At 43.4% G+C, this 11,365-nt stretch overlaps 1 protein-coding gene across 1 annotated transcript; it reads right to left on the bottom strand.

Annotated features, from left to right (window-relative positions):
* Window positions 1-336: 336 nt before the first annotated feature.
* On the bottom strand, window positions 337-1,326 carry LOC143665072 (olfactory receptor 1J1-like). The gene has a single exon (XM_077138647.1). The coding sequence runs from the start codon at window positions 1,324-1,326 to the stop codon at window positions 337-339; it is 990 nt and encodes a 329-aa protein (XP_076994762.1).
* Window positions 1,327-11,365: the final 10,039 nt, after the last annotated feature.

Genomic DNA, 11,365 nt, shown 5'->3' with positions numbered 1-11,365 from the left:
AGGGCTCAGAGTCCATGCATACCTGGGCGCCTGAGTGAAAGAGGAGCCACATCATCACAAAAATGGAAAATCCCTTGGAAATAAAAGTAGAAAAGCCTGAATACAATTTTTATCAAATTTCAAAATTTGGGGAAGGACTAACCCTGATGTTTTAATGATTCCAGCCAAAGTGACATAGCATCCTCAAATTATTCTCCAATCTCCTTATACAAACAAGAGACAATAAATTACTACAAAGTATATCTTACTTAACTGTTTCCTCTAACACATGTGAGAATAATGTCAGCAAAGATTTCTGAGTCAAAGATATGGAAAAAAGAAAAGTGAGCTATAGTTTTAGTAATTTCTATTTACATTTAATTGAGGAAATAAGATTAATTGGGTTTTAAAATAAAGGTAAATGTCAGTAGGAAGAATATGTTTTCTCAAAGCTCTTTTCATGTCTTTATTTCTCAGGCTATAAATGAAAGGGTTTAACATGGGAGTGACCACTGTGTATATCACTGAAGCAATTATGTTCTTTTTATTGGTGTTGTTGGATGAGGGAAGAAAATATAGGCCAATAATTGCCCCATAATAAAGAGTCACCATGGAGAGGTGGGATCCACAAGTGGACAAGGTTTTGCAGACGCCCTTGGTAGAGGGAACCCGGAGGATGGTGGCTCCAATATGGCCATAAGAAGCCAGAATGCAGAAGAATGGAAGCATGATGACTGCTAGTCCTGCAGTAAAGATTACCAGTTTATTGAGGGAGGTGTCTGAGCAGGACAACTTGAGCAGGGCAGCGAGGTCACAGAAGAAGTGTGTAATGGTGTTGTCAGCACAGAAGGACAGTTGGCCCAAGAGGAATGTATGTAAAAGAGCACAAGCAGAAGCAATGACCCAGGCCCCAAGCACCAACATGACACAAAGACCGTGACTCATGATGGCTGTATAATGGAGAGGGTGGCAGATGGCCACGTACCTATCATAGGCCATTGAAGTTATAAGGAAACTGTCCAAGTCAGCAAATAATATGAAAGAATATGTCTGTGAAATGCACCTTTTGTAGGAGATGGACAGATGCTGTGTTTGCATATTCATCAGCATTGTGGGAACAGTGACAGATGAAAAGGAGACATCAGTGAGGGCCAAGTGGCTGAGGAAGAAGCACATGGGGGTGTGGAGGAGAGAGTCCAGCCTTATGAGCAGGACAATGAGCAGGTTCCCCAGCACTGTGGTCAGGTACATGCCCAGGAAGAGGCAGAAGAACCCGCACTGCTGCTCTGGCTGGATGGGGAGCCCCAGGAGAAATTCAGACATGCTGCTCTGGTTCTCCATCCTCATACCAGTATTTTGGCTGGAGAAGGCTGGCACAGGGAGTTGAAAAAGCAGAATATCTTAGAATAAGAAGTGATGCACTGTACATTTTAAAATAAATGACTTCATGGAATAATCAAAATTAGGAGTCCAGTGTACTTCTATTTTTTTCTGCCAGTCTCCAAGTTTGCTTTATTCCTATGCTTTCCCAACAGCAGTTAATATCACTTTCACTATTAAAGTTTAATAGAACTATTTTGACCAGTCTATACATCTAGTGGTCAAATGATTGATCCCAAGGTACGGACCCTATCTTCTGCTCATAAGCCAGCTTGTCAAATTAAAGAGGTTATTGACATAAAGATACTATACTGAAGCATAGAGCCCATGCCCTGGCAATTCTCTCCTCTTTAAAGAAGGGGAAAATGACTGCTAATGTTTCTTTCTCATCTAGTCCACAATATCCAACAAAAGATAAAAAAAAAAAATACAGAAACAAGATGATAAGGAGTGAGGTCTCAACATCCATTTTTCAACTGGATTCAGAAGACAGCTATGTACCACACCAGTCTTGATTGCTCCAGCCCCCAATCGATTAAAGGGAAGTGTACAATTATGAACCAACTCAACTCGGTAGTAAAAACACCTGCCAAATATTAACTTTTGATGACAATAGCAAAGTCATCAATTGGCTCTGCATCATATCTAAAGGAAGAATCAGACTATTTATAAATGCTTCAACATTAGGTCTCTTCAAAGCAGACAAAAGACAGTTCACTACTTAGACCTAGAGGCTGAAGGCTTTCTGTACAGATTCCAGCACCTTGAATCCAAGCCCTGACTCCAGAATCCTCATGTATTGTGGACACAGGTGATGGAATCCTCTCTCTTAGTTTCTTGATGGTCTTCAGATTATCTTTGTTAGATTTTGACCAGGGGTGGGGGATGAAGGAGGAGAAGTGTGGGGATGCACAACCACATCAGTTATGATTTCCAGAAAAACATTAGGCCCTCCAAATCACTATTGAAAATATTACCTTCAATAGAATGATAGTATATGAAATACTTTCAGTAAGAGAAAAAGGACTTTAAGTTCTAAGAGGACCAAACAAAAGGGATTACGATTCCCATTTAGTCAATTGGAAACTAGGGCTAGAAAGTGTAAGCAATGTGCCTAAAGTTATAGAGCATGAAAATCATTGAGAGATAATTCAATCTCATATTTGTATGATTTCTATTCTGTGTTCCTAATTACCATGCTATATTGTCTCCAACAGGGCATCATTTGATGGGAAAAATACAACTGGACATGTATTTCTTATTAAAAAGAAGATGGATCTGTAATCTCCCAAATGACTTTGGATGAATGTGGTCCTTAAATAAAAACTGACTCAGATGTGGTATTGAATAAAGGGACTTGGGTGCCAGTTACTGAATTTACAAAGACAGCTGCTGATAAAATCATTTCCTCAAGGCTCTGAGATAAAAGCAGGGCAGACCCTGGCCAATGTTTTTATCGACTACTGACTTCCACAGCTTGGATGCAGGGCAGATATTTAGCAAAGCTGTAAAAGAAATAGCACGTCTGTAGAGAGGAAAATAAACCCCAAGGAATTATGATTACTATGTCCACCCAAGGTAACTGAACTGATACAAAGAAATCACATAAAATGTCTGGCTTAAGTTTATTCATGTACTCATGTGCAAGATTTTTCACAATCCTTTATCACATGCACACACACACACACTGCTGATTGAAGTCTATAAGCACTTCCCTTACCTAGGTCAGTGAGTCATCAGTTCAAATACTTTCAGTTCCATGGAATGAAAGAGTTTTCCATTTGTTCTGTAAGAGAGCTAGAGCTGGAAAAGGGAGAAAAGTCTTGAGCTCTACTCTGAAGTGGGAAAGAGACACACTCTCTTTTTCACCAGTTCCAAGACAATGACAAGAGTATTCCTCTTCACCAGCCAGGTTGGGAACCCAAGGGATCAAGTCCATAAATTACTGGGGAGAAACCATTAGGGGATAATTACTGCCTTTCCCTTAATATTCTCAATGGAGAATGTCTATACTAAAAATAATCAATTCCTTTGAGAATACATATGAGGACTTTTATTATTTGCAGATTCGTGTATTTATAAAGAATTTTCACATTCATGAGCTCTTTAACCATTGCAGTAATTCTTGATGTAGTTTGAATTTCTCCCATTTTAATGTGTTTGAGAATACGGCTTCAAAGGAAATGGCCAAATGAATACTAACTTCAAGTCTAATGCCTCTTTCCATTTCATCATATTGCCTACCTTAAAACTATGACCTTAAACATCGTTAAGCTCCTTAAACATTCATTTTGGAACTGGGAAGAGAGCTGCCAATTTTCCCTGGGAAATAAAATCACTTATCAAGGAATAGTTGCACTTCTGCTTCTTCAAAAGAAAGTTTTCTTCTTCTTATAGAAACAGTAGATCTATTGAATGCATGCAGGGATTGTTTTTAAAATCAGTTATGACACATAGTAATAGGGGTACATGGTCAAGGCTTAAGAAATATTCTTTAACTATAAGAATGAGTATGAGAACTATTCAGAAACCTACTCCATTCAGGGTAGCACAGAGAAAGGATATAGAATGGAGGAGATAGAATTTTGTTTATTTCATTCAGCAATGTATTCATTCATTTTTTCATAAAAAATATCATTTAAGTACTATGTGGGAAGAACTTTTTGAGGTATTGTGGATAAAGATTTGAAAAAAAAAAAAAAAGAGTTCCTTTATTTCAAGGAGCTCCCAATCTTCTGAACAAGATAAATAATGTATAAAACAGCATGTGTCAAATAAGTTCCCGAGTGCTGAAGAAGCACAGAGCAGTATCAAACTCAAACTAAAGGGCCAAGCCAAGTATACTTGCAGGATGTTGCAAGTAAACATAGACAAGTAGAAGGAAGCCAGGAGACATGGACAGTATACAAGCAGAACTTTTGGAATGGAGAAATACAGAGGGACAGGAAAACACCTGGAGGAAAGAAAGGATGAAAATTTTGATAAACTGCCAGGAGAATTATAATGACTGAAATGCACACTTCAAGGAGTTGGGGAAAGGTTCAAAAGAGGCCATAGAAATTAGTAGGAGTAGATCATGCAGAACTTTGGAAGTCATGCGAAAGTGTCTACTGGATCCAAAAATAAATAGCTATGGATCGGAAGGTTGATACTGTCGTATTATAAATGATCACAACAGCTGAAGAATTGATAATGAGCATGCGCTTAAAGGAGGGGGTGGTGGTGGAAGGGCAGAAATGGAGTGGTGGAATGCAACACAAGGAGCAGGAGACCAGTTAGGAGGCGGTCATAATCATTTAGGTCAGAGATTATGATAGCTTTGTCCAAGAGAGACAATAGAGTTGGAGAAAACTAGATTGATTGAAGTCCATTTCGGAGTCAGAATCTAAAAGATGTGTGGATGTTTATGTGAGCTGATTTTGAAAAGATTGGAGAAAGTGAAGAAAAAAATGGAGTTTAAAATCTCTGTAGATTTGTGGAAAGCTGAGTGGGTGGTTGTGTCATTCACTGAGATGAGGGGTACAGAAGGAGAAACAGTTTTTAATACCTCATTTGAGCATGAGGTATCTATGGGTCATCTATGAGAAGAAATTCAGTTGGCAGGTCAATATATTTTGGATGAGACACAAATTCATAAACCATCAGCACAGGAGAGGATGAGATTGCCTAAAATAAGAAATGATGTGAATAAGAAAATTTGAGAAAAGAGAAGATAGGAGAGAAAGAGGGGAGGGGAGGGGAGAGAAGGAGAAGAAAAGCAAAGGAAGGGATGAAAACAGGACTAAGGACAGACCATGGGGAACGCTCACTGACAAATTAAGGAAATGAGAGAGAAAAAGTTTCTGAATAAGACATCGGTGAACAACCAGAGATGTAGAACAAAGAGAAGAAAGAGTTAAGGGCTGAAAATCTTCCATTGGATTTAGTAATAAGGAGGATTTGGGTGCCAGGAGTAATGTCAATGACTGGTGAAATCTAGATTACAGTGGATTGCAGAATAAATAGAAAGTAAGGAAGTGCAGAAGATGAGCAGATGTATTGACTTAACATTGAAGTTTTGCTGGATGGGTGAGACGCAAAGCCACTGTGACCAAGATTTAGGCAAAGCTATAAGGAAGTGATAAACTAGAAGATCCATCCTGGAGAGGTAATAAAGCAAAGAGAGACCAATTTGGTAAAAAGCGGGCAGTATCAGAGACTGGATAGGTTTACAAGGCCAATGATGCTATATAATAGGCAGAGTGGAATGAGAGAGCAAAGAATTTAAAGTTTAAATGTAACATTTCATAGGTAAAGCAATTCCAGGTTTCCTGAAATGGCCATGAGAATAGATGGCTAGACTGCAATGGAGGTCAAGGTAATTGAAGATGAGATCAAATAAGGAAAATGCCACATTGCTGAATGGTTCATTCATATAAATGCTGAAGGCACCCAGGACAATGGCTAGATCTGTAGAGAAGCAAACTGTGATTCGGGTTCCAAAACCTGTATCAAAGAGTAGTCACTGGAGTTTGGTAGCTGGTAGTAGAGACTTTGACATATGACAGTTCCCACTCCTTTTACAATATTTAAAAAGCTTTACACTGAAAGATATCTAATTGTAGCATTATTTTAAAAGGTAGAAATTAGAGCTTAGTTTCCATCATTATGGAAAAGATTAAGACAACTATGGTCCACATCCATTGGAAATACATATTGCAGAAATAATGTTTATGAAAAGCTTATGATATAATTTTTGGCATTTAAACTCTGAAAAAATGCATATTTTTTAAAATCTGGAAGGACACACACCAAAATATTAATGAAAGCTGTATTTTGATGTTGGTTCTAGAGGTATTTATGTATTTTTTTAAAAAATACGTTTTTGCTATAACATTTTATTTATACTAGGTATGAATTTATTTTATAAGTAAGCAAAATAATCAGGCAGTTTTGTGAGCTGTTGCTAAACCCCACAGAAAAGAGAGGACTCTTAGGAAGAAAAGTCCAAGAGTTGACAAACTTCAAGAAGGGGAAGTCAGCTGAACCTAATAGGCACCATTGTTTTGTCTTCTTTCTCTTTTCTCAGCCGTCATCCAATGTCCACATTACTGTATGAGTAACATACAGAAAGAACCCTGAGAATTGAGACATTAAACACTCAGTGAACCCCTTCTAGTGCCACCATCAGTGCACTCTGGACAACTTTCTGGAATCAGTTAACACAGCCCCTCCCCCAAATGACTTGCACACAACAAGCAAAAGCATAAGCCAGCAAACAGTTAATATTCTATTGCTCTATGGTGTCAGGTCTTTGTCTGATTTATTTCTGCATTTTATAAATTGAGTATTGGTCATATAGAAAACCACTTAGCAAATGTTTACTGGATCATAGTGAAGATAGACGAATGCTATTTCAACTCCTTATACTTCAATATTCAAATACTCAGTGATAGAAAATCACTATTAAATTAAGGAAGATTAAGTAGCTTGCATCTCCAGAATCTAAACCAGAAACAAGAATTGAGGGCAAGTAGTTTATTCAGGGACTAAAAGGAAGCAGAAATAGGAGAGTGAGAAAGTAAGAGAGGGAATGCAAGGCTATAAATAAAGATCATCTATCAACAAAATTACCATCTCGGTAATTGAATCTAATCCAACATTGAGCTCCAGTGATAGAAAAAGTCTTCAGGTAATGAAATGAAAATACTGGGTGTAGAGAGCCGCTTTCCGGGTTTGGCCTAGTGGACACGCTGCAGCCTGCTCTAGAGTTCCCCCCGCCCATCGAGTGAGCCAAGATGGCGCTCACATCCTGCTTCCGCAAATGACGCACACGCCCACCAACCCTATCTTCCAATCACCTCTGTATACGTGGCATTAACCTATTGGGTTTGGGCACAGTATATAAGAGGTTACCCGGACGGGGTGGGGGGAGACGACCCACAGGGAGCCGTGCCTGACGGCCGCATAGAGGTTGTTCCCCCGCGGGATATTTCGCCCGCGCGGAACCTGTAACAGAGAATGCAAGCTTAACTCCAGTAAAGGTCTGTGCTTACAACCGCTGCGTGCCTCGAACCCGTGTTTGTCACTCGAGTCGGTTTGCCTGCGCCTGTCTCTTTCTCCCCTCCTGTTCCCTTCGCCGGCCGGGGATCAGAAGCCGAACGAGACGGCTGCGGACAAGTGGTGGCCCGTACGGGGAACCCTTCTGCTGCCTTTCCCCGAGCTGGTGAGGACGCGCATCCTGAGCTCGCAGCGGACTTCCCGCGTCTGATCACCGCGAGAAGGTGAGTACTTCCTATTACGTGAGAGTTAAGGGCCGCGGGTTTTCAGGTAGCCCCGGTGACTCGGGAGAGCTCCCCGAGTGATTAAAGTACAGTGCCGACTGCAAGCATGGGGCAGTCAGGAAGTTCACCTTTATTACCCCCTTTAAAAACCCTTTTGAAGCAGCGGGGCATCTCAGTTAAGAAGAGTTCCCTCCTGCGGTTCCTTGACGATGTTGTTACCTTTGCCCTTTGGTTCGCCCATTCCGGTAGCCTCAGTCTGCCCTCTTGGTTAAAACTTGGTAATGACATAGAACGGGCGCGCCGGACGGGCCTTTGTATGGACCCGATCCTGGTCCCTATATGGGAGACCGTTCGTGCTTGTCTTGAGGCAGAAACTGCTACGGGCCTTAGTCCGTTCCCTGCCCTGCTAGAGGCACGGCACGCGCTCCAGGAAACTCGGTCGGCTTCGTCTGCAGACGGCTCCTGTAAGAGTGAGCCGCCAACTTGCAAGCCGCCAGAGTCAGACGTTAGTTCGGACGACTCTGACTCGGAGTCAGATAGTAATGAGACCGAGGGTGCAGACGCGCCTCCGCTGATCGATTGGGGGAGGCCCCCTGTCTCACCCACGCAGCCTTCCGCTCCGCCAGCGCCTGCTGCAGGGGCGCGGCGGCTTCCGGTGAATGGTTTTGGTGATCTCGCCAAAAACCCTCACCACGGGCTCCCTCTGGTGGCCGAATCAGGTAATTACAGTGGCTGCTCTCCAACTTCTAAGCGCTTGTTAAAAGGAATGGGATATGTCCCCGGCAAAGGCTTAGGAGCCTCATTGCACGGGCGCGCAAGGCCTATACAAGCTGTCTCCAATTCTGACAGACGAGGCCTGGGTTTTTCCTAGGGGCCACTGAGGGGAGACTCCCACCCACACCTATAAAACTAAAGTGGAAGACCAGTACCCCGGTGTGGGTGCCTCAGTGGCCCTTACCAAAAGAAAAGCTGTCAGCATTGCATACTCTAGTGTCTATACAGCTAAAAGAGAGCCATATCATTCCCTCTACATCACCTTGGAACACCCCTATTTTTGTCATAAAGAAAAAATCAGGCAGATGGAGATTGTTACATGATTTAAGAGCCATTAATAATTGCATGGAGTCCTTAGGACCTGTTCAGATGGGGTTGCCCCTTCTCTCAGCTCTGCCAGAGCATTGGTCTATTTTCATCTTAGACATCAAAGACTTACTAAAGAAACAGAAAGGGGGAATAGGTCACGGCCTGTCCCCAAAGGCTCAACTGTCCATAGCCTTGTTTACGTACAATTTTTTAAATGAAAATTCACTAGGAATGACACCTGCTCTTCAGCACACTACTCCGAGTCCTCCACATAGAGGTCTAGTCCGTTGGAAGGATGTCCTGTCAGGACAATGGCAAGGCCCTGACCCAGTGCTCAGCTGGGCCAGAGGCTCTGTTTGTGTTTTTCCCCAGGAGCCAGGACGTCAACCAGTGTGGGTTCCGGAAAGACTGGTGAGAACCGTGACATCGCCCGAGGAGGCCACGGAGCTGTTGCCTAAAAAACCAACAAGCCTTCAACCTGAACCATCAGATCAGGCCTCCAACTCTGCTGATGACGGCGGCGACTGATGAGATAGCAACGAAAGCGCCGGTCACCCTTCGATTGTTTAGAAGGGGGACCAGTTTTAATAACCCCCGTTGCCTTCGACCTTTCCAAACTGGGCGAGACTGTACAAAGTCTGTGGAACCGAGTCACCTCATGGTTCTCTTGGCCCAATTTGACTACTTGGATTCTCGTGGCAGTGGGACTATTAGTGGGCTTAGTCACTGTTAAATGTTTGTTAGAACGCTTGTTCCAGACACAGCAGCAACTACGTGTTTCTACCATGTTAGCTATGTCTTCCCAGTCAAATGTGGGTGTGCGTCCCTCCTCGATAGATAGCCCGTCTGAATCACCTGGGGCAAAGCTCTTGTCAGCAAGGTTTGTTGCAGGCTCCCTGGCCACTACCCGTGTTTAGCTAGGCACCAGAGGCTGTTAATTTTGCGCGCCTAGCCGCCTCGACGGTGGAGCTGCGGCCGCAGTCCTGGCCAGACTGGGCTTGGCTCTAGCCATTGCACCGAGGCCTCCGCAGCGTTTCCTATGCCCTGGCTGTCGCTCTCATAATCCCCGCTTGACCCAGTTGCGAGGCGAAGCACTGCAGGGAGGAGTCACGTGGTATCCAGTTCACGGACTCTCCGGTCTCTATATGAGGTGAGCATTCTGGTCGGTGCCAGAGGCTCCGTCGTGTGATGACGCGAGCCTAGTCCAGACTCCCCAAAGCACCAAACTATGTTGTGAGCCACTCAGGCCCACGGGAGCACCATCATCAATAGAGACACTGGGTACAAGAATACGGTCTACGGACCATGCCTCTTATAAAAACAAAAAGGGGGAGATGTAGAGAGCCGCTTTCCGGGTTTGGCCTAGTGGACACGCTGCAGCCTGCTCTAGAGTTCCCCCCGCCCATCGAGTGAGCCAAGATGGCGCTCACATCCTGCTTCCGCAAATGACGCACACGCCCACCAACCCTATCTTCCAATCACCTCTGTATACGTGGCATTAACCTATTGGGTTTGGGCACAGTATATAAGAGGTTACCCGGACGGGGTGGGGGGAGACGACCCACAGGGAGCCGTGCCTGACGGCCGCATAGAGGTTGTTCCCCCGCGGGATATTTCGCCCGCGCGGAACCTGTAACAGAGAATGCAAGCTTAACTCCAGTAAAGGTCTGTGCTTACAACCGCTGCGTGCCTCGAACCCGTGTTTGTCACTCGAGTCGGTTTGCCTGCGCCTGTCTCTTTCTCCCCTCCTGTTCCCTTCGCCGGCCGGGGATCAGAAGCCGAACGAGACGGCTGCGGACAACTGGGAGATGAAGTTCAGGCAAGAATGCACTGAAGTAGTAAGATAAGCACTGAGTTATGAGTGGGGAATTGACAGAGTCTACTATTTTCATCTCCTGCACTACTCAGATCCACTCGTATCCTGTTACTGATTCTTCAAGATGGTGACCAGTCCAATTTTCTTTTAAAAATTACAACAGGAGGATTAGAAGAGCATTCTACCATCTGCACCACTACAGTTCGTCCCAAGGCTGCAATTGAATTTCATCTCCTTCTCCCATTCTAGATTCATCAGACTTTTAGGCAGAACTCTTTTTACAGGGAACTTGTGTTTTGAGAACAAGACCTTCATCTTTCAGTATGTTGAGGCCTTATAAGATTATGGTTACTATGAGGTAATAACAGGGCATGAAAACTCCCAGGTGCTCCCAGTGAATTCCTAGGTTTCCAGACATACTCCGACTTGCTCCATTATGTAGCAAAAACCCTATATTCTCATGATAATTAGGGTAAATTATCCATGCTAGTATGGTAATCTTTTTTTTTTTTTCACTTGCAGGTCTGACATGAGAAGCCCCAAATAACCATGCTGTAGTCAATAGTTTTAGGTTTAGTGAAACCTTTACTATGTTCCCTGGTGGAAGCATCCATCCCTAGGAACCAGGACTCTAGTCCAGCAGTGCAAAATGTTGGAGCAATGGAAGTACAAATGCCCCCAGGAGAGTCATTGGGAACAATGTCCATCTCCACCGTTTAGTTCCTGATCAAATATATTCTACTTATGGGGGAGCCAAGACCCATAATGACCATTGGTTCAAAGGCTATATTGCATTTTGAGGGATAATATTCCAACCCTTCAGGAGATCGCCTACTTATCTTGT

The sequence above is a fragment of the Tamandua tetradactyla genome, chromosome 2 (genome assembly GCF_023851605.1).
Source record: "Tamandua tetradactyla isolate mTamTet1 chromosome 2, mTamTet1.pri, whole genome shotgun sequence".
Taxonomy (NCBI): Eukaryota; Metazoa; Chordata; class Mammalia; order Pilosa; family Myrmecophagidae; genus Tamandua; species Tamandua tetradactyla.
The sequence above is the reverse complement of the archived record's forward strand: the minus strand, read 5'-3'. Positions and strand labels throughout refer to the sequence as shown.

Bases quoted from the DNA above. Each gene is read 5' to 3' on its own strand.
- LOC143665072 (XM_077138647.1), bottom strand. From the start codon at position 1,326: ATGAGGATGGAGAACCAGAGCAGCATGTCTGAATTTCTCCTGGGGCTC.